This window comes from Coenobita brevimanus, chromosome 97 (genome assembly GCF_032717465.1).
Source record: "Coenobita brevimanus isolate Jiangsu-jjx chromosome 97, ASM3271746v2, whole genome shotgun sequence".
NCBI lineage: Eukaryota > Metazoa > Arthropoda > Malacostraca > Decapoda > Coenobitidae > Coenobita > Coenobita brevimanus.
Genome location: NC_137050.1, coordinates 46127046 through 46152077, shown reverse-complemented (window position 1 = coordinate 46152077; position 25032 = coordinate 46127046). Strand labels below are relative to the sequence as shown.

The 25032-nt window shown below is 40.2% G+C and overlaps 1 protein-coding gene across 1 annotated transcript in view; it reads left to right on the top strand.

Moving 5' to 3' along the window:
• LOC145413688 (uncharacterized) overlaps positions 1 to 25032 on the top strand; it is a 616371-nt gene that overhangs the window by 440681 nt on the left and 150658 nt on the right. Inside the window, exons 8-10 of the mRNA XM_080283343.1 lie at positions 6367 to 6477; positions 15129 to 15239; positions 17744 to 17860. Coding sequence (XP_080139469.1) covers positions 6367 to 6477; positions 15129 to 15239; positions 17744 to 17860 — 339 coding nt within the window. The remainder of the gene's footprint in view (positions 1 to 6366; positions 6478 to 15128; positions 15240 to 17743; positions 17861 to 25032) is intronic.

Genomic DNA, 25032 nt, shown 5'->3' with positions numbered 1-25032 from the left:
CCATGTAGGTCGATTGATTGATGGATGGTATGAGTTAGGAGATTGAGTATGTCAATGGTGGATCTTTCGTGGCGAAAACCTTATTGTCTATCACTAATAAGTTGTTGGATTCAGACAATGTGCTTATTAATTAAAGTTTCAAATACCTTACCAAGAGATGATGTGACAGCTTGGTCTGTAGTCAGAAGGGTCAGAGGAACTTCCTTTCCTCGGAAGTGGGTGGATATTAACTTCTTTCCATGAATTTGGGAATGTAGAAATACGTATGCATAGTCTGAATAATTTAGCTAGAACAGAGGCAAGTTCAGGGGAATCCTTTTTCAAAACAGTTGATGGAATCCCAACTGGGCCTGAAGCTTTGTTGGTAGGTAAATTGTCTAGGAATGATATCAAGCTATGAAATTATGAAATGAAATGAAATGACTACTACCACCACCACCACTACTACGACTACCTACTGCAACTACTACTACTACTACTACTGCTGCTGTTGATACCACTATTATTATAGCTTAATGAGCATATAATCTCCGTTCATGTTTATTCCGTATTTTGAGGACCAACAGTCACAGTAATACAATTCACCATTTGAGGATTTGGTGGAAAGGTTAAAATTAACATTCGTAAATTAGTCTTTTGTCCTTAAACACGTCGACTATTGTAGTTGCTTAGCATATCCTAAACTTTCAATATGAAATTTCTTAAATTATAAAATTGGTTCAGTTATTACAATGGAAACATATCCTTAATCCGATGGAGCCGCAGATCAGATCAGCTCTTTAACACAGTAGCATCGTAGTCCCCACCCACGAGAGAGACCGGCCCACAACCACCACCCCTTAATCCCCCACGTACGGCACGAGCACTGGAGACACCAACGCAACTACCACTTTTTCCTGGCAACGTTAGCAACAACAACAACAACATCAACAACTACTACTACTACTACTACTACTGCTGCTGCTGCTGCTAATATTACTACTACTACTACTACTACTGCTACTACTACTACTACTATTATTACTACTACTACTACTACTACTGCTGCTACTGCTACTATACATATTACTAGAGGCCCCCACAAGCGGAGAATCACACCAGCTGCGAGCCGATACATATGAGTGTATAGCTCTGCTCGGAATATGACCTTTACCTTGACCTACTTTCATCACTTTCGAACTCATAGAACATTTTCATCCCTACTACACACCTGTATAATTTTATGATGATATGTTGAGCGGTTGCGAAGTTATCGTTGTAACAGACACACAGACCTTGTCCAACTGTCACCAATTTCGACCTTGTAGAAGATTTTTAACCCTACTACACACCTGTAAAATCTTGAGATCTTGAGCGGTTGCAAAGTTATCGTGCTAACAGACACACATAAGCAGAGGCAGACAGAGAAGCTGAAAAAAAAAAAAAATACTCGTAGGAGATTTTCATCTCTACTACACACGTGTAAGATTTTGTGTTGATATCTTGACCGGTTGTTAAGTTATCGTGGTAACAGACAGACAGACCTTGACCTACTTTCACTAATTTATAACTCTTGATCGCCTTTTTTTTCCTACTACCTTCCTGTAAAATTTTGTGATGATATCTTGAGCGGTTGCGAAGATATCGTGCTACCCCCCCCCCCACACACTCACACAGAAAACAATACCAGCTTCGGTATCGCGACTGGTAAATAATACTACCACCACCACCACCACCACCACCACTGCTACTACTACTACTAGAACAATCAAAGGCAAAAGTCGTGTTGCGGTTTTGTCCGAAGATTAAGTGATACAATGATATGGAGAGGTCAACCAACATGCATCCAACTAATAGGAACATGAGAGGTGGCATGATCTTCCTTTATTTACAGGAAGCGAAGCCTGAACAGAAAGCTCAAACATCTGTTAAAAGCATAACCATAGAAAAGTGGATTAGGATTTCAGGAGGAAGGCACAACGGAGAACCGTCATCGTTCAGGGAGTCCTTGTCTTACCACACCACTATAGGACCAGGAAATAATCACAGCTATGGAAGCAGCACCCGCAAGCAGTGCTTACGCGTTAAGAAACGAAGTGCACCTAGAATAAGGCACACGGACGGATGTGCGTAGACTTCGGTCTTCTTGTTTATGTGTTCGAAACTAGTCTATGGGATTCAGTTTGCTAGTCACTCTAAAAGAAAAAAATAAAAATAAATTATCATAATAGAATAACTTAGTTCTCATGTGTTGAATACTATAGTGAATTTTGTTTTACAAGACCTGTAAATAATGTCCCATGACATAATTATCGACTTGATTAGCTGATTTACAGTTAATAAGGATGGAGAACTGACTTATGAACACCTCTTTAGCTAATTGAATTGTAACGTTCCGAAGGTGGTCATCAAAAAGTAAAAGATGAGAAACGCTTCATAAATACTAAATAAAAACAGCAGTCAGAAAGATTTAACAATTACATAGATTAGTTTCGTTGTTACAAAGAAAATTATATGCTGGCATCCTCAGGCCGGTCACCAGGAGCAAATGGTAACTCAAGTCAGTGCTACCAACTGATCGTTCGACGCAAAGCAGACCACTCCAAAACTAGAGTCTTTGAGCAGATATTTTAACCAAATTTTGCGACACGACTTTTGTCTTTGGCTGTACATCTAGTATGAAGCGCGTTTCCCTACATAACCAGTGACTGAGTTTTTGAATATTTTTATTCCCTGTAATCTTTTGACATCACCCAAAGGGGAAATTTGTCTCAGGTGGTAAACAGATCCAAGGAGGAAAACATGTCTACAGAGAAAACATGTGCAATAGATAACCCGACTCATAGGCTAGTAAAAAAACAGGCTAGTTGAACCGTACTTAGATGTAATATTATGTGTATTCCAATAACTAGTAAAGTTACAAAATTCACATACACTAATCCTTATCAGATACTGATCAGACGAAAACAATCCCCATGTAGCTTGTCAGAAATTTCTGTAATGGAGACAAGGTATGCCTCACTTCACCCAACAGACCTTTTCTAACTACTGTTATCTTTGCCGCTACATAACCTCTATAGTTATATGCACACTTGGACTTCCTGTACTGAATGGGAGTACAGAGAGTACATAGCTGAATAATATATACTATCTTTTATTCTTATTTGCTACATATATGTTTACCATTATCCTTGCATTTATTGCTTCCATTGCTATTTTTCACATCAAAGTGCTTATATTATAATTATTATATTTAATTCGCCTCTCTCCCTTCTCTATCAGTTTTTAATGTTGCTTGTAATATAACCGCCAGACTTAAGAATGAGGGTTAACTTATCAGCGTTAGTATCTCAACAAGAAAACGCATTACTTCGATATAGAAGTCTGTACATTAGAGCAATTGTTTTATTGATGTAATTGATAGCTTTCAAATATCTCAATTATCAACAACTGAATATTGATCGTGCCATATCCACTGAACACAGACTAAACCCAGTCTGGTAGTTCATAGACAAGAAAAATTGAGATAATGGGTCGGAGAGGATATATCCACATATTGCCGCGACTGAGACCTTTGGGACCAGTTCATGTTATTTTCCTTGTTTGGAGGTGATTGTGTTACCGCCCTGGCCATTAACCCACCTTTCTGAAACATGAGCTAGATTTATCGGTCGCTTCAACATATTAATTTTAAAAAATAAGATTTTAATTGATGTATGAAATGAGCACTACCAATATGAAGTATGATTATTAGTGGCATACTGTAGTTTTAGGAAAGTTTTTAACAATCATTGCATGTAACAGGCGGCATTACCCGTCTCAGAGAGAGAGAGAGAGAGAGAGAGAGAGAGATCTACATCGTGGCGCAATTTGAAAAGAAAAATAAGCGTGAATAATAATTAAAAAAAAAAAAAAATGCTGTGACCCACACACAATGATGAGACTCCTGATCGAGTTAGTAGCTTAATAACATTGACCTGGGACTGTATTCACGAACAAACTGATGAGCAATTTCGTGTCGTAATTAGGTTTTTATTCTGCCGCAACAAAAAGGAGTGGAAGGTACAAGTCTTCTCGTGTCTCCTGATTTTCTTACAAGAAATGCTCCAGTACCTTGGTTACGAAAAGCATATCATCGTATGTTATATCTGTTTATGTAGGAAGAACAAGGAAACAAGAGTGCAGAACTTTCTGTGTATATAGTTCTCTCTGCAAGAAAAAATCCAAGTTGCGACATGCACTCGATCGAAAAAATGTATGAGAATCCCACCCATGGCTTGCCAGTGCCAGAGTCGTCCAGTGTCTGTGGTTTCACAGCCAGCTAAACAATCATATTTCCTGTTTATTATCACCGATCAGAGACACACACAAGGTCACAGCTTGTCCAACACAATACATCAGCGCAATACTGGCGGGCGGAATCAGGATTGAAATTCCATGGGTGCCCCTTGTCTTAGAAACCGTTGATAATACACTTGGTTTTACACTGTGTAAGAAAACATCATTTTGAAAGTTTATTTGTCCGAGAAACAGCGATGACGACTTACTTCAGCCGAAATCCAGTTAAGAGTATTAAGAAGTGTTCAACTTGGGATGTAAAAAAAGTATCTCTTATCATTTGGGATCTCTGTAGGCTACTATAATACATGTTTGGGAATCTCAAAAAAAATGTATCGGTCATCATTTGGGGAGATCTCTGTAGGCTGCTGTAGTACAAGCTGGAGTGTAAATTGTATCCCTCACCATTTGTGGAGATCTCTGTAGGTTACTGTAATAAGGGCTGGACTGTAGAATAGTATCCCTCACCTTTTGGAGAAACCTCTTTATGCAGTTACATTATATATAGGATATATACTGCTCACCCTTGTGGAATGGATGTGGAGAGGTTGCACTAAAACAAGTAGACAAAATTCAGAACAAAGTTGTTGGAATTACTGATAACCCATCTATTATAAATAAACTACCTCCCCTACATGTAAGAAGGAATTTTGCCTCCCTTGCCTTATTTTACAGATAATGTCATGACAAATGCTCAGACTAAGTTGGGTCCATTGTGCCACCTCTTCATGCCTTCCCTTGTGCTACACGGGCATCTGGTAGCACTCCTGACTGGATTGTCACACAGCCATATTGCAAAACTTCTGCCTATCAGATTTCTTTTATTTCCCGAACTGCATCTCAGTGGAACTCGCTTCCCCGGAGTTTCTTCCCCTTAAATTTCAACCTACAGCTGTTCAAGTCCAACTGTAACAAATATTTTATGAATGGAGGACGCCACTAATCTGGTGTATGGATTACTATTTATATTCATTTGGTTTTCCTTCCTTTCTTCTGTTATGAAAAAAAAGTTGGAGTGTAAAAAAGTATCCCTCACCATTTGGGGAGACCTCTGTGGGCTACTATCGCCATTTGAGGAGACCTCTAACAGCATTAAGGTGTGAAATATTACTAATATGTGTCAAAATTTGCACAGTACGTGCTCGGACACGTTCCACATCTTCAGTGTGGATTTCTGTTTCCTAATACAGTCATCCCATCAGCAGCCGGTATGAAGCATGAAGTCAGGCTAACCAAGCACGAATATGTAACTATGATAGAGCTGTCATCATGTTCAAGTGGTAAACTTAATCTTTGAACAAAACAGCGACATGACTTTTGTCTTTGATTCCATACACATAAATCAACTATGCAGACATGAAACATCTTAGTTTCAGTACAACATATAGATCAAAGAAAAGAACCCCGTTCTCTGTCCATTGGCGCTGCTGGTAGACCATTGTCAAAATTATATTCTTTTGACAATATTCAGCAACTTCTCATCAGCTCCATATATCTTTTATGCCCTTCGATTTTCATGGATCCCATCTACTCGATATATGTTTTATACCTTTCACATTCCTTGGCCATATACTCTATAAGATCCTGTCTCCGGATACATGAAAGAAACACAGAACTATTTGAGATTTTTAGTTAACACACACATACTAATCCGGCAAGGAACAAGCGAGGTTGGTCACTCTTGTAATAAATATCTTTATATAGTACCCTACCAATACACTGATACACTCCTGGTATGTCAAATGAACTAATTGATTGTAGAAACCTTCATATAGCACACATAAGGAATCAAACGAATTACCTGTATAAACTAACAGCACTTAGTTTTAAATCCATGCACACACAGATCCCAAGACGAACACACCACGTCTTCCTCCCTTTCCTATATATCCACTCTGCCAACTCCGTGTGTCCCTCACTTCAATTCACTCCTCTCTATGTTCACTCCAGTCTTTGTTTCTCTTCTGCATCATACTGACATTTATTCCAAAAGCTGGACCCTCATTACATCATATACTGTGACTAATCATGTGATATCCCCTTCTACAGTGCGATCATGACGAGTTCCGGTGTGACAATAACAAATGCATCCCTGCGTCCTATAAATGTGACAGTGACAACGACTGCGGTGACTATAGTGATGAGAGAAACTGCTCAACGGTAAGTTTATTGAAAATAAGGACGGTTTTTGTTATTCTGAAAATCCTATATCCAGGTCAGCAAGAGACTGACTGAAGACCTAATTTTCCCCCTATTTACTTACGGGTTGGTACTATTATTATTAGGGCAAACCACATTTTACTACGTGCACTTATATAATTCTTTGATAGGAAGAAGCATGCTCAACAATAATAGTAATATTTGAGAGGCTTCATATCACAGAAGGAAGTTTACTAACCAGTCTGACTTGTGGAGAACTCTTATCTCGAAAAGTATATAAGTAACTGGTTATAGAATATAATTAACCTCTTGTATCACCTTCTGCCTTTATGTCGAATTTATTTACTCTCCATTGCTGATCTGTTTTCACCCACATAATTATGTCAGTATCAAAACATGTACCTCTCTCTCTCTCTCTCTCTCTCTCTCTCTCTCTCTCTCTCTCTCTCTCTCTCTCTCTCTCTTTATATATATATATACTGTATACTCTCTCCTACCTACATCCAATTTCTTGGTTTTGCACTACCATTATCATCAATCATTTTCTCACTAATAAACAGAGAGAAAAAGGGTCTAAAATTAGCAACAACACAGTTTTTATGCACTTTTTTTCACCATCTTTCCTCTGCACTTGATGACCCCAACACTTTTGTCTTTCAGTAATATAATTTGTTGCTTTCGCAATGCCATTTTCTTTCATATCTGTTTTATTTCGTTGTTAATGGTTTCTCTGATTTGATCCATGTTTATCATTTAATTCGCTGTCTTGTTGATAAAGTTACCTAATTCTGCTCTTTCTACTTAATTTTTAAAAATCTAATTGCTCCTTTTCATGAGCTCGAGGTTCATTATTGAATAATTCTGTGATCCGATCGTATTAGCGCGCTATACTACCCCCCCCCCCCTTCAATTTCCTATAATGCTTTTGTTAGTCTATCGTCAAATGATACAATATAGTCAGCTTAACTTAGAGCCTGAAGTCTGGTCTTTATTTCTAAGTAAATGACACCTTTGTTTTCCTTTAGTTTTTTTTAACATACCATTATTGGTATATAGGACTGCTGGGCCTAGATAGCAGGCTGTGAAGCCTATGCCCAGAATCGGATATATATATATATATATATATATATATATATATATATATATATATATATATATATATATATATATATATATATATATATATTGTTACGGAACAGAGAAAGATAATGTACACTTTAAGTGAGAATACTAAAAAATCACTACTTTCCCGTAAAGTTCCAGGTTCAAAACAAAAGAGTTAGATAAAATTACAAGTTAAAGTTTAATGCACAAACTAACAACAAAACATTCAGGACTCATAAGGATAATGTAATGGCAAATAAACAGGTTAAATATATGGTTAACTGCAATAGCCTCTATTAACACGAAATTAGCAAGAGTAAATTTATCTAAGTCAGCCCTGATAAAATGAGATACCTGATAATACTCAGTGAATGCCAGATAAATTATTACAGATACAAACTATTATCAAAAATGACTGACATAAAACCCTACATTAATCACAAAGACCTCACTAGGCCCTAGAACTAACCCTATGCTACACAGCACAAGAAAAAAATACAACAGTTATACTCAAATTACACACAGCTGCTAGATGGTTGGAGACTTCCTGAGAAACTCACAATAATAACTGTACAGGGGAGGACAGAGATGTGAACAAAATGAGGAGCAGATCTAAGTGGCAATGATGCAGAGACTGAGCTCATTATATAGGGGCCAGGAGAGCTTGATACAACTTGTAAGAAGGACGCGCAAATGAAGCCATGGGGACAAAAAGCTGAAAATCCCGCTCTGAATAACAGAGAGAACGACTTACTCTACTATAACGGTAGAAGGGGGGGACTGAGGCAGAACACGCTCGTGATCAAACATGCAGCAACTGTGCGTTAAAATTACACAAAGGATGATGAAATCATGGGCTATGTAACAATATATATATATATATATATATATATATATATATATATATATATATATATATATATATATTTCAATCTGCTTTTCTGTTTCACTTTTGAACTGCAACTGACTTTGCAACTAATCATTCTATGCTCACTTCCCATAGTTATTATCGTGCGATTAATTATCGTGGTGGTTCTCTGATATATAAAAAAAAAAGTCGATCTCATTGTTTGTTTCTCCATTTGGGCTGCTCCCGGTCCATTTTATCCATATTCGCATGTAGCAGAATGTTTTCCTCAAGTTTACATATCAGCAAAATTTACCACGATTTCACTAACGTCTGTCATTCCTCTCTTGTATATACTTCTCCATTTTTAGATTTTCTAACTTTTCCCTGGAAGTCTCCCATGAGTACGGTATATCCAGATTTGCATTGCCATATTTGCAGGTACAAGTTTTCTTTACAGGAGCATTTGATTAGCTATCTGCACTGGAATTGTCACCCAAAATTGCATCGATGACAGTGATTCCTCAGTCCAGGTATAGTCCTGTGGAGATGGAATCACCTGCTGAGTTTGTGTGTTGGTCATCCACATTCCTGTTTGATATACTGTCCGCCTTACGTGCTGAAGCAATGCATCCTGGGAGTTTCAACATCGCTCGACTCTCGTGGCAGAAGAGTTTTCTTCTTGTCTCATTAACGGAGGTCAGAGGACAGGATTTGCGATACAGGACAACAGTCAGTCTCTCGAGCTTCTGGAATGGCTCACAGTCGACATCCAGCAGCTAGAAGGGATGCCCGGTCAGATAGACAAATGTCTCTGTGGCATTGTCATGTACCTGCCAAGCCCGCCAGGCTGATTTCATACCCTTACAATTGAATGCAGATGTTGTGTCGCAACCAGGGTCTGCATGGAACACAGGCAGGGCTCGTGATTTTGGCTCCTCCAGGGTTCTACAAATGGCATTGATGTGGTAAAATCTGTATTTCTTGCCCATGCCGAAAGTCACCAAGATATAAACCAAAGGTTGAGTTACAAGTAGACCACACAATAGACCTACAAGGATGACTATAACATCACTGTCCACAGTGCTCACATGCACAGTCTTTTTTGCTCTGTGCTTCAGTTCATGCAATATGTGAACTAGCACCCTGGTGTCTCCCTCCTCATGATTGCAGTTGTTCTTGCTGATATTGGAACCAGTACATGATACAGTTTGTCCTGATGTGACATGCACACCTTTGGCTGTTGCACAGTTGAAGTCTTTATGTTTGGATATCTAAAAGGCAAACAGTTCCTTCTTATTCACTTGGTTACACAGAAAATTTATCCAACTCCCTGGTAGCTTGGTTTGGCTAGACATTTTCCTACACACACCATTGCCTGTCTTTTCACGGGTGTACTACATCAAACTGTCTAGGATGTACAAGTTCCACACGACATACAACCTCTTGGTATCTAGCAGCTGCTTCTCCAGGTAAGGGATAAAAACCACATCTGCATACTTTCAAAGGTGGTGACATTAATTGTGGGCAGATAATGAACAATGACTGCTCCATTCATGACTTTTCCGTCATTAGTTGAAGGTGGCTGTAATTGGTCAGGCTGCTCAAGACATTGCAGGAGGTCAGACTTCGTGTTTGGCAGGTGAAGCTTATCAAAGTCTAACAGGGAAGGAGGGGAGTACTTTATCTCATGTGCAAAGAATTTATCCAAGTCACTCTCACGGCTCTCTCTTCATGGCAATGTATAGCTGGCAAAAGAGTGCCATATTGTTCTGAAGCACTTTGATATTCTTGTCTTTCTTGGGCATTGTCTTGCACTAAGGTTTTCTGAGAACTACCAGGGAATTTCTCTTTACTGGATCGTGGATGGAGTGGGTACGCTCATTAAGCACCTTGAGAAAGTCCTTTTTTGTTTGTTTGTTTGCTTGTTTGTTTGGGTTCTCCAAGGTGTGCACTATCCGTACCAATGATTTTTCTGTGTAGTTGCATCTGTCAAGAGTTACCAAATCTTCAAAATCATCCAAGGAAAGACTGCCCATTTGTCTGATGGTTGAGACAGACTGGCAACATGTCTCTGGAAGGTCTTCTGTGTTGAGAGGCCCTGGTCATGATGCTCGAAGTTCATAGGGTCCTCCATATCATCATCGGGGAGATATTCATTATCAAACTCCTTCAGCAGCCTAGCCATCTCTGGTCCCGTGGGCATCCACTGTCTGAAAGCAGTAGGGTTTTCTCCGAGCCCAACTGCACCACCCACACCTTTCAAAATCTTGTTCTCCTGCTCATGAGCATGGTCGAAGAGAATTGTAGAAAATTGCTGGATGTCTTTGAAAGAACCTAGTGTGAATGTTTCTTGAACTCATCCTTGATAGTGTCTGGCAAAGACTTCATTTCCCTAATGTGGACAGGCATCCATCTGGAATAGTTCACATGGTCCAAGGTAAAGAACAGAAGGGTGAGTTTCTTCAAGACTTCCACATAGTGCGAAAAATTCATCTCTTTGTGGTCCCTGATGAAGATAAGAATGAGGGTTTCCTATCTTATGATATGGTCCCAGTACATGAACGTAGGATTCTTCTATAGCACGTTATTTCTCGAAGTCTTGCCTGAGTGTTCGTCTTTGGGACCTGCACTGAGCCTGAAAGCCTGATACTGAAGATTATGCAAGGTCAAGAGAGTGACTTAGTGGGGATGCCTGATTTGAGTTATGTGTGCTGTCTTCAAAAATGAGTGAGTCGTGCCAAATGATGCTACTTCCGCATGTGCTGTTGTCCAGAAAGAGCCTTCTAAGAAATCACAGAGGACACTACTGAGGGCCATTTCAGCATGCAGACCACTTACCATAACCACATGCACTGTCTCACCATGCGTGTCTGGCCATTTCCATTGTACTAACTGTGCCAGTGCAAGTAGAGGCTGGTCATATATAGAGACTGGGATTTGTCCTGGATTCAGATATTCAACAGCTTGTCTATATCGAAGCCATGCTTAACCATAGGAGGTGTGACATACACCTCACTGAACAGAGGAAGGAATGCACATCTAACTGGCGGATCTTCCATCGAAGGTTTCATATAGACATAATATGCATCCCATGCAATGGCATCTTCTCTGAACACTTCCTTCTTCTCTAGAAGTAGCAGTGCATGTTTAGCCCAGTTGTGTCCTTTGTTCTGGCATCATCCAAGCAGCTCTCGACTAGAATACGTCATACTTTAGTACACCAACAGAAGTGGTCTTCAAAGCTCCAGCTGGGACAGAGGCATAACTTTCAGGAATAGCTTGTTTTTTATTTCCAGACGGTGGTGTCATAATAATGGATTTCACCAGGATTGTTCTTGGTTGGTAACTGAAACAGGAAGGACAAATATGAGATTATTTTCCACATGGAAATGACAATACATATTTCAGTTTCAAGCTTAACAGATTAGAAAAATACCATGAACAGACAGGTAGACAACACCAAGGGGAAACAAACAAGAAGCCAATAGACTGTTGCTTCTCATTCATACCCCAAACTTCGCCTGGATCTCTCTGATTGTTCTGCGTCAAACTAGTCACTTCAAAATTCTAGGAATTCATATTGCATTGCCTGCATTCTTTTTTTTTTAATGCGAGGAAGAAGGAACCAAAGGCCATGAGCCCGCAGTAACAGTTCCCTCCAAGAGAAAAACAAAATACAATAGAGAGCCAAATTCAAGATCCGATCATTTTGAGATGCCTGGACACACTGCGTTTGAAAGACTGGAGATCATAGGAAGCAGGAAATACAGACAAAGGGAGACAGTTCCAGAGCTGACCTGTTGCATAAATGAAAGACTGGGAGTAACGGTTAACTCTTGCATTAGAGAGTTGGACAGAAAAGGGATTTATCCTCTGCAAGATGTTTGACGAGCAAAGTTTCTCACAAATAATGCTCCGGAAAAATTATATTAAAATTAAGTTCTCTCGCCAGTCAATCTAAGTACTTAATACAAGATCATTGCTCCCCTGAGAAATATGCCGTGCCCTCCATTAGGCCAAGAGGCCAGTTTTGGAAACAGTGTTGTGATGAATGTAATGTACTGTACAAGTCATGAGTATACGGGAATCTATTCCTTTATCCCACCATCACCCCATCCTCATTTTCACAGATCTATTTTTAATTTTCACTCATACTTACTTTCTTTTCTTCGTATATACTTTATCAGTTCTTTCTTACCCCGATTTCACTGTTTTTCTTCCGTCTAAATTATCACTGTCCACCACCACCAATCCCTTTGCCAATATAAATGTAACTGTAACAGTCAATAATCAGCGGGAAACCCCCAGGACCGAACCTTTACCTTGGGGGAATGGGTAGCCAGCACCATTATCCATATTGGCAAAATATGCATGTGGAAGGTGTATGTATATTCGGGGTGATAAAATACAGTTCATGTGCACTAGAAATGGTATATTTTGTAGGTAAGATTGTCAAGGTTTCAAAGACATACAAATAAATGAAGAGATTAATACCAGCACCCTCTGTAAATCCATTCCTTTCTTTGGGCTTCGCGTTTTTTTTTTTTTTTAATAAGAAGACCAGAATGATCACGAGATGACTGACATGTAATTACTTAATATTCCTTTGTATCCCCTCTAAGCGTTCTTTATCTTTCTTATTTCTTCACTTTTATCTCTTTCCACTTTTTTTTGTGTATTTTCCCTTAATTCATTGAGTTTCAACATACACTCTGGACACTGTCTATCTATGTATCTATCTATCGTTTTAACGCATATCTATCTTTCTGTTTATCTATCAGGCTATCTCTCTGTACATCTATCTATATATCTACATATATACATATACATATACACGAGAATGAATTTCTGTCTGACCGTCTGTCTGTCTGTCTTCTTTGGAAATCGAGGACTATCAATATGGATCGTTCTCAACAGCTCTATTAGATGTAACCTTTTACGACGAATTTAATGGTGGATATTACCAATGGTGTATTGTAGCGGCCATAATGGGAGAGGGCAGCGTTTGCAAACTTCCTGTTCTGTTGTTTGCAGATAATACTGTATCTGTCTTTCTTTCCTTCATTCTTTCCTCGTGCTTCTGCCAGCGGGTGACTTTACACTTCCTCTTCTGTCTCCCTTTCCTTCATTATTTTCTCTTCCTTCTGCCTGTGGGTGGCTGTACGCTGAGTGACAAGCCAAATGGTTTCCTGTACACCAGGAAACCATTTACTTCTCTGGGTGGTAACCATATAAACAAATTTGGCGTCTGGTGGTTTAGTGAGTAATTACGGCGCTCCAATCGGATTGAGCCGGTGTAGGTTTACATCCAAGGGTGGTTGAGGTTTATTGTTCACGTAATGCCACTCAGGGATGAGTGAGACTGGTCACTCTTATCTTAAATGTTAGGACCAACCTGCCTAGCCCCGGCCTCCTACTCTCCTCATGGGGCGATGTAGGATTGGGTGATGATGATGACTGAAGGAAAGACAAAGGAGAGTTGCAAGGTTTGGCGAATGAGTTTGGAAGAGTGTGTAAGAAACGGAATCTAATGATCAATGCATTGAAAAGTAAAGTTATGGTCTTAGAGAGAAATGAAGTTACTGAACGCACAGTGAGGATGGATGGCGTGGAAATAGAAACTGTGAATGTATTTAAGCACTTGTGTAGTGTTATGAGTAAGGATCGAAGTTTAGAGAGTGAAGTGCTCAAAAAGCTACAACAGGAAAGAAAGGTTGCTGGTTCTTTGAAAGCAGTGATAAGAAATAAGGAATCAGACATGGAAGTAAAGAAGTCGCTGCTTTATAGTATTGTGATGTCAGCTCAATTATAGAACCGAAGCTTGGACATTGTTGAAAGGCTAGAAATCAAGAGGGAGACCAGGGGGAACGAGTTAGTTGAGATCATGATGAGTTACATGGAGTGACAGATTCACAAATTAGGAAGTGAAGGAGCATTGTGTTGACGTAGATGTCATGGAAAGCGTTAAGAGAAATACACTGAGGTGGTTTGGTCATAAAGAGAGGACGGAGAGCGAGAGATTAATGAGGAGAATGTATGTGAGGGAAGTGGAGGGTGGGAGAGGCAGGGAGAGACCGAGGATGGAATGGAGGGATGGAGTAGATAGGTATATGAGAGAGGGTGTGTGTGAGCTGGGATGAGGACATTGTAACGGCAGGGGAGAGCATAACAAGAAAGCGATAATGGCAGGGGAGAGCATAACAAGAAAGCGATTTCTTTGTGGCCACCTCATATGGGATTAAGGCGTCGGGTTATACATAGGTTCATAGATAGTACTGGCAGACCTGACACCAAAGAGCTGAACAAAGTAGAAATGAAAAATCAGTTGTGCTCACTGAAATCCTGTGAGTCAATTACCATATAGTTTTTTTTTTTTTTTCTACACCCATGTAGCTATGGGTGTTATGAGTCGCATGGCTGGACAGATTGGTGAGGTGCGTGGGCAGGGCTGGTGGATGGGAGTTTAGTGGGAAACACGTCTATGGTAGGAATAAATTCACGGGGAAATAGACCCAAGGAGGAACAAAGGTTCTGTGGGTAAAATGGGAAACCAAGGGATCTTCTCCCACACGGGTTTTGTCCATCCAGGGTACCAGGCAATGCCTGTACGCGTGATCATAGACTTTACACGGGGAACGCCGAGTGTCCCTGTTAGTAATATAAATTTAGACAAATAATGTGATGTCGCCACCCACAGTGTGCTGCTGGCCGATTCCATTGTGAAAACAACAAATGCATTCGTTCGGCCTTTCAATGTGACGGTGACAACGACTGCGGTGACAACAGTGATGAAAGGAACTGTGCAACGGTGAGTTTTAATATGTTATGGACGGTAAAACAATAACTGATCTCACTTTTGGTGAATTATGATAGTTAAAGCAGCAAATAATCAATTTAGCCATAAACTGCTCACTTCTAACATAGAATGTACTTGGCAAAGATATTTCCATATATTTTCGTGAGTTAAGAATATGTTAATCACTTAGGAAAGAAGACGCTAAAATAATGATGTTGGATAAACATATTATACCAGCTGATACATAAGGTTTGTTTTCACCATCATAGCCTCTCTGTCCACTACAAGCACCGATAACTGCAGTTACAGTAGATGTAGCCTACTTAGCCTACTCGGACAGTTAGATGTTGTGTTCTGCTTGTAGCCACATTATGAATTCTACAAAATGAGTAAAAGCAACGACGAATTGTTAGGAAGGGGAATTCGATGTATTAGGGTTATATGAGGAAGAGAGAAACAGGAAAAGACTGAGATATCTTGAGCTCATCGGGGGAGATTAATACTGTGGCTGGGAAGGGGATGCATTTTTCCACCAGTTTATCTCTCGGTGCATGCGCGAGCACCAGTTTGATATGCACATGCATGCATGTCTGTGAGAGAGGGAATGGATACTTACCAGTGATTATGGTAGAACTATGTGCTCGAGTAGGTAGATTGCTGGCTGTGAGAATGGGACGGGTGATTGGACGGATGGGTGAACTGGTAAGAGTAAGTGTTGTGGATGGTTGAGCATGGTGGAGTGGGTATTGGAGGTGGGGTGGGATGGGCAGGATAAGTAAGGTCCTGGGTGGGTGAAGCGGATGTGCGGACAGGCAGAGCAAAGAGAGTGGGGTGGAATATGGTTGGTCTGTTGGGACAGTTTGGAGGACAGGTGTCTAAGTTTTCTAAGTAGTGTGGAATGAATGGGACGCATGTGCGTGGTCAGGGTGTTTGGGGTGGTTGGGTGGGTGGGTGGTTAGTAGGAAAATAGGGCCAGGGAATGAACTGGGTTCACGGTGGGAAGACTTCAACAAGTGAAAATGACTGTGTCCCTGGGAAGACTGGCCCAAGTAGGAACATAGGTCCAATGAGCAAAAATGCAAGATGTCCAGGGGAGGCTATAGATCCAAGTGCGAATTCGAAGTTTTCGAGGGTGAACACACTTTTATGTACATGATAATGCATAGTTGAAGAAAAATTTCTAAATATTATGAAATACTGTTAAATCAATGTTTATTTTTAGAAGCTGAATAGCCTGCTTTAAAAAGTGGAGATGCACTTCAATATTTGGTTTCTTGAGTACTATATATGACCATGTTTTTTTTAAAGCAATATGTCTGACAGTCTTCTTCCAAACTTCTGTTCATTATTCCAACTTTTCAAGCATGGGCTGAATAAGTATATATTTTAAGAGATTCTGGTAAGCTAAACACTATATGCAGAAATAGCTAAACTACAATCTCTATTAAATAGATGATACACAGGTGCACAAAGAATTTATTAAAAATCACAGCATACTAAAAGTTCAAAGATTTGTATACTAATTGTAGCTTTTCCTGGCAAAGGAATCATTTCCAGTTTAATGCACTAAAAGGCAAACGTCAATGTTACCCCAGTTCCTTAAAACAGCGACAAATATTTCAAAGCATGAATTATTTCAGCATAATTATTATTATTCCAGTTCCATTTATTATTTCCTATACGTAATGAGCAAGCTTTAGAACTGTTAATTATTAATTATACCGAAACTCTGCTAAATTTATTTCATATTGAATGTTGCAACCACGATTTTACCTAACCTATACAATGCTATATTTAGTTTTTCCTCATGGTGAGAACATAGGTTGGAGGTAGGTGGGGATTCACCATCCACTCACTAGATGTAGTATTGCTTTGGGTGTCTGTCCTTTCCTCTCCTTCCTTCCTCTTCTATCTTTCTTTCCTGTGTTCTTTCATCTTCCTTTTGTCCACAGGTGACTTTACACTCCCTCTGCTTTCTTTCCTTCATTCTTTTCCCTTCCTTCTGCCTATGGGTGGCTCTACATTGAGTGACAAGCCAAATGGTTTCCTATACACCAGGAAACCATTTACTAATCTGGATGGTACGTATAACACCAAATTATGACGCCTGTTGTTTTAGTAGGTATATAGGGGCTCCAATTGGATTAAGCTGGTGCAGGTTTATATCCAAGGGATGGTTAGGGTTCATTGCTCACGTAATGCCACTCAGGGATGATTGAGGCTGGTCACTCTCATCTTAAATGTCAAGACCAACTTGCCTAGCCCCGGGATGCTACGCTCCTCATTGGGCAACATAGGATTGGATGATGGATGGATGGATGTTAAATCGTTTGCAGGTCATCAAGAATGAAATATACGTTTAATATATAAAAAAAAAAAATAAGTGTAATTGGTGCTCCTTAGAAATGTTTGCAGGGTGGTTCAGATTGGACAGTCTTTGAAAGATACGGTGTATGAACTATTTGTCTGAGGATAGGCCTGATTGTAGTTAGGTGTTTCCGTGTTACCATCCGCAGAGAGAATGTGACGATGACCAGTTTAAGTGTGACAATTACCGATGCGTCAGGGAGTCATACAGGTGTGACGGTGACAACGACTGTGGCGACTACAGTGATGAGGTCAACTGCTCCCAGGTGAGTGCTGCAGAACAGTGAACGTTAAAGCAAATTACTGACCACTAATTTATACCAGTCTAGAGGAAAATCAGCAGCTTGCCTTGTCTAGTGGAAAGAGAGTCTAGACATTTCATGAAAATTTAGAATCATATGTCTAGAGAGTATACAGTTTTTGATATCCAGTATAACTGCTGCAACGAGATAAGTAAAATGTAATCGCTGTAGATTTGTAAGTAAACCAAGACGAAGACAAAAGTAGGGGAAATATTCATATTTTCATACGTTGTAAATCTATGTATATAAGAGAGCCATGTTGTTTGTTTCTCCTTCAATCACAATAAAAACCAAGAGCCAGAGACCCCCAAACCCATATATATTCTGAATCAAGGTGACCCAAGGATGGTTTTAGGGGGTCAAAATTCTGATTTGGGACATTTGAAGTCCCCGGTAGATTGTTCACTTTTTTGGTCCGGGAAACACCGGGTACCCGTGCACCCCAGTTTTTTGGCATAGGGAGTCACATTACCTCCAGTTCGGACATAGGCTATTTGAATTTGGCCTTTGAGGTCATTTGAGATCACTGGTAAGAGGTCATTTCAGGTCACTGTAATACACGCTCGAACAAATGGATGCAGCAGCCTAGTTCTTGGCATGGAGACTCCTTGAGGTCACCGGTCGTGGGTCATTTGAGGTCACCAGAAATACACGCAAAAACGACTGCACCCAGCAGCCTAATTCTTGGCATGGAAACTCACATGACCTCCATTTCGGACATAGGCTTTGTGAGGTTTACCTCCGAGGACATTTGAGGTCACTGGTCGGTCATTTGTGGTCACCAGCAATAGTAAACAAGTGTGCATAAATACTATGCGTTAGTCTGTGAAAGCTGAAATAGAAATTCCTGGACCTTTTATAATCCTCCTGCAAAAGCTTATGAGATGCATGATCTTTCTGGAGTATAAAGAAAAACTGAACTAAACAAATAGGATTAGAGTGTTCGCCTTTTTGGCATGGCAATGCCAGGCACCCCTGCTTGTCAATTATAAAAGTTTCTGCAGCCACCCAATAAACTGTGCATCCTATATAGACGTTGTACTGGCGGAAGTAGTAAGAGTGAAAGTTTCACAACCTGATGTGACTGAAGATAAAGCCTTTGCCTTAGAAACTGTGGCATTGCTAGTGTTCAGGAACATACGGCTACGTCATTGCGCGACAACATGCCGTAGTATCTATTTCACTGAACATGAGAATATCTTTCTTATATATATGTGAGAGTGTTTTTGTTGGCCTAGAATGCATGCATGATCTGGAGCTGGTTTATGAACGTGACTAAGGAATGCTGGTAATTTCATGTGTACTGAACTTCGAAGACTTGATAGCCTGTGACCGTATCATCTTACAAAGTCTTTCCCATTGACCAAGTGAAATATTCGAAGCCAAAGTCCATTACAAAAAATCATGACAAAATCTCCAAGTCTGTTCAATATCAGAGTTATCAACATATGATGTTTCTTCGCTGATCATGGAGATCATTAGTCCTGCAAATCTATTTTACTTGCGTGATCTTTGATTCTTTTAGAGCATTAATTACCAGTTCCATTACAGAGTCAGACGCTCTATTTTACTCTGACATTGTATCATCGACAAAAGTTTGGTCGAAATCCGTCGAGAGGTTAAGGAGATATCGCGTCCACACCCATATGACCTTGACCTTTGACCCCTTGACCTTGGAGATCTAATCAGTTCATCATTCCTTCATACTGTATCATTGACAAAAGTTTGGTCGAAATCCGTCAAAGGGTTCACGAGATATTGCGTCCACACCCATATGACCTTGACATTTGACCCATTGACCTTGCTGGCCATATCAGCTCATCGTCCCTTCATTTTGTGTTACTGACAAGTTTGGTCGAAATCCGTCAAGAGGTTCAGATGTCGCACCCACACCCGTATGACCTTGACCTTGCCGACCTAATCAGTTCATCATCTCCTCATACTGCAACACTCGCAAAAAGTTTCGTGGAAATCCGTTGTTGGGTTCATGAAATACCACACCCACAAGAGTGTTACAAGCGCTCAGGCCCAAGCACTCACGCACGCACCCATCCAACCACCTGCCCACGGACGGACCAATCACTTAATCCCCTATAAGTGGACGGAAGCATAATGATGCCTTGTGGACTGATGGGTTAAGGCACTCCAACTGAATGGGTCTGTAAGGGTTTACATGCAAGGAAAGTACTAAGGTTATTTGTTCCCTTAACGTCACTCGGGGACGAGTGCGTATGGGCTCTTTCGCCTTAAGTGTCGGGACTGAATAGTCTAAGACCGATCCCCTACGCTCCTAATGGAGTAACAAAGCACTGAATGGTGAGAGGAGCTGACTTTCCGTTCCTCTACTTTTTATTAAGATGTTTCACGTTGGATGCGAAAGGGATGTCTGTTGAGCAAGGAAAAGTGGCTGTGCGTGACAGAAATAAATGAAGAGAAATTGTGAATGAATAAAATGATGACGCAGCCCTGAAGGGATACTCTCACGCATTTGTCCGAGCAGCTGATCAGGTCAAGTGTGGGTAAGGGGGTGGGTCTATTATGATGTGCCAGGGGTAAACCAGCTCTGCTGTCGGGCCCTGCCGCAGATGTCACTGATTGCACTGCGCAGTTGACCCTTGTGCGGTGTGGTGCGGTGAAGGTCTGTCTCTTTTCCCCTTTGGGGCTACGATGCGAATGAATGTGTTTCAATGGATGAGTAAATTGGGAGTGTGTCGTCCTGTCTCGGCTACCTCCCTTTCCTTGGGGGAAGCAGCCTAGGTATACAGATATAGAGATAGTTTCACGTTATCTACACTTGTGCCTTCATATCATCCGATCCACTGCTTCCTGGCTGCCATCTCTCCACCTCACATCTCCCTCTTTCACATACATTTCCAGTCTATCCCTCCATCCCATTCTTCGTCTTCCCCTTCTCCTCCTGCCACCATCTCTTTCACGTACTCTCTCCTTGTCATTCATTCATTCCATATTTGTTACATATGGCCAAATCATCTCAGAATGCTTTTACACTCCCTGCAGCTGGTGTGTGTATGTGTGTGTGTGTGTGTGTGTGTGTGTGTGTGTGTGTGTGTGTGTGTGTGTGTGTGTGTGTGTGTGTGTGTGTGTGTGTAAAGAAAGTAACTTCAACAATTTTGATAAAAGTTAACAAAACTTGTCAGTAGGATTGTCATCCAACAAGGAATTCTTATATATACTGAGAGAATGAGAGAGAGAGAGAGAGAGAGAGAGAGAGAGAGAGAGACATTATCCACATCTATATATCGATTTGTCTTTGAATATATATATATATATATATATATATATATATATATTATATATATATATATATATATATATATATATATCATCATCAGCCGTTTGAGTATCCAACGCAGGACCGGCCTATCCCGACCGAAGTCGGGACGATACAGCCAATGTATCTCCACCAAGTGGCTTAGGCTGTCTGGTAGAGATTGTATGTAGGGTAAGAAGTGCATGTAAGTGCAATTGTAGTGTTGGAGTGGCTTTGGATGTGTGTGTAGTCTGTGAACCAAGTATAATCGGCCCGCGCAAGCCGACTGGGTGCAAGAATACTTTATAGTAAGCGACACTGGTTCAACCACAGCACCCCTTATGTCCAGCAATGCAGTACTTGGCCGGGTGAACACTTCCAAATTTTATGACCCTGGCGGGGCGCGAACCCTGGCTCACCCGTGCACGAAACGCACACTCTACCACTGTACCACAGAGGCTCTCTCTCTCTCTCTCTCTCTCTCTCTCTCTCTATATATATATATATATATATATATATATATATATATATATATATATAGATAGATAGATAGATAGATAGATAGATAGATATACTTGTACATATATATTACTCAAAAATTATCACAAGATCCACGGGAATGTACACTGTAAGGTCCAGTTGAGTGAAACTCTGCTCTTTGCCATGTTACTGTATGATAACCAACTGTCCATACCAAGATAATGGAAGTCTCAGAGAGAGCAACACTCCTAAATATGCTAGAGCCGAGTGAATGAATTTGCCCTTTCACCCTGCTTGTAGGTAGATTATAATTAAATGAACTTCATTCTTCCCGAATCATTAACTCTTCTACCTACTGTGGTTCAAAGAAGACCAAAACTGAGATGACATTGCTCATTGATCATGGCCGTTTACTTTCCTTTGTAAACTTCATTAGTTACTCTTTGTTCTTCAATTCGAATCTCTATTCTTGTTGTACCTGAACTCTTTCACAAAGTGAAGTGCACTTGGGATAAAAATGGTTTAGATTAACTGTACCGTGTAATCTTGTCCTTTGAATAATTGTTCTATAAAACAACAGAACAGGTAATCGGGTATCCTCAACCGATCCACCGAGATTAATGCAAATGGGTTCTTAACTTTTTTTCCTTACACACAGAGAGTCGTAGTCGGACTTTGCCTTTACCATGTGACCTTGACATTTGAATGATTTATCACAAAATTCATGTTTTCGTCGTTTACTGAGCCTTAATTTTCCACCAACCATGTTTTATCAGATCAAAATTAAGCTGAGTTTGCCTTGAGACCTAATGATCTGACATGGCTCCTATATTTTGTTTGTTCTCAAAATCGAATACGTTGACACTTACGTTATTGTCAATAAATATCTATCTATCTATTGCCAGACGCCTCAATCCCGTTTGGGGTGGCCACAAATAAATCGCCTCCAAGTCTCCCTGTCCCCCGCCATTTCACTGCCCTGCTCCCAACTCACACCCCTCTCTCTCATATACCTCTCCACCCCATCCCTCCATCTCATCCTCGGCCTCCCTCTCCCTCTTCCCCCCTCCACCTCACTCACATACATTCTCTTCGTCAGTCTTTCACCCTCCATCCTCTCCACATGTCAATAAATACATAATGTTTAATCTAAATTGGGTTAAATCTAAGCTGACCTTGCTCTATAAACTTGACTTTAGACTTATTGTTCAAGAAATCAATAGCTGACTTTATTCCCTGCAAAGGCTCAACCTTTTCACCAAGATCATTACAGATCAGGTAATTTTGTTTACAAAAACAAGTGTTGAAGTTTGATCTTGCTCTGATACCTTCACCTGTGACTGATTGTTCTTTATACTTACCTTAGTCACGGATTTCCCGGAGAATTGTCGAAACTGGAGGACAGCTGTTATAGCTGATGTTACTTGGTCACCGTATGATTTAGCTCTGTAACTTATACCATTGACCTACTGTTCTAAAAACCAACAGGTCTCCATATGGGCTGTCCCTCTACCATTCCACCAAGTGTTGCATACTGAATAAAAATTAATTGAGTTGTACTGTTTACACAAATTCAGACAGAGAATGAAAAATGATATATAAACAGACACCGTTCCGAGCATAACATCCGCTCACACTGTGTAGGTGTGAGTGAAAGGAAAAGGAGGAGCACTCACGAAGCTCAAAACCCACGCATAATCAACTGGTATAAAGACGGAATTTTTTACTTTTTCATGTGGCCCTGATCTTGGAATGATTACACTTCTCCACAAATTTTTAACAGTTGTCTGCTTCGGAGATAAAATTTGTCACTTCATGTGGATTTTACTGTGCTGAATTCAAACGTGCCAATAAAAACAGCTGACTTGCTAGTGCTCCTGTTATATTTATTTACTTACTAATTTATTTATTTATTTTTTAAATTTACATGTATATACATAATGCCGCCAACAGTTCAATGGTAATCATAGATTACAATCCAATGTATTTCCATCTGTTTTTGCTAAGATTTTTTTTTTTTTTTTTTTATGCTAGGAAGAAGGAACCAAAGGTCACGAGTCAACAATAACTGTTCCTTCCAAGAGAAAAACAAAATACAAGAGAGAGCCAAATTCAAGATCATGCCATGTATATAAGTCACATATTGTATATCAGTACATAGATCGCTCGTTAATTAGCTTCTGAACTTCGCTTATGGGCTTGTCTCTTATATTCATGAACTGGAACATCCCTTATGACTGTGTTTCAGCGCTGTGTTCCATTTGCCACGAAACCGTTTCCCAGTTGCTGCAATGGCATAGTGAAATCGCTTTTGTTACTACAAGCTTGATGGTTTTCCGATCATCCTTTTAGTTTCCACACGGTGCATTATCAATGCATCATCTAGAAGAGGTTTGCGAATATTTGAGAACCAACAAAAGCACTTTCGTTTATTTTTACTTTAATTAACTTGGAGAATTTCTCACAGAGATACTTGCAGGCCTCATAGATTTTGTCTATTGCTTTGATAAAATCCTTCATCAGACCTAGCTCGATCTGCAACGGTGGACACAAAATAATGCTTAATTCCACAAGTGGTGAATGGTGAATATTTTTTTTCTCCCCACCTCCAATGACGGTTGAAGCCGTTGAAATTTCTTGGTGCAGTAAGGCTTTCTTGCCTGACTATCTCATTCACAGAGAAAACAGCTTTACTTTGTATATCCACTCTGCACACCAAGCAAAATGACAATAACTTTCAAATCACCAGAAAGCTGCCACTGATGTTCGTCGTAGTTTATACACCAAAGAAGCTGTGTCATGCCATAAGTTTTCTTCATATGGACTGCATGATCAGCTGGAAAGGATGGCAGAACATTGCCAATGTGCACCAAAGCAGGTTTAAAACTCGACTTTTATGAATCCCTGAAAAGTCTCCATTCACGTGGATTATTAACGATGATGAGTTCTTCCATCTGAGCATAAATGCTACTGCAAGCTTTAAGATCACCTTCCATGAAGAAGAACTGGACTAGATCAGTTTGATGGTCACGGAACATGGAAATTCTAACATCATTTGCCAGGAAATTCCATTGCCGTAGTCTGGAGTCCAAGAACTCTACCTTACTCATGGGCAGTTCCAAACCCCTCACAAGATCATTCAGTCCACCTTGTGTTGGAAATATGGTTCAATGGAAAAAGGATGAGCCAAAATCTGGGTCAACTGACCTTGATGGTTCAGAACTAGAAACTTCATAGTTCCCCTCTTCCTCATCTGATTCAAAAGAGAAGAATTCTAGTGCTTTAAGGACACGCAGACATCTCTTTGGGTACTGGGTAAATAGCTGCTGGAGTGTTTCAGTGGTGTAGAGACCCTTTTTTTCTTATTTGACAAACCACCCCAGAC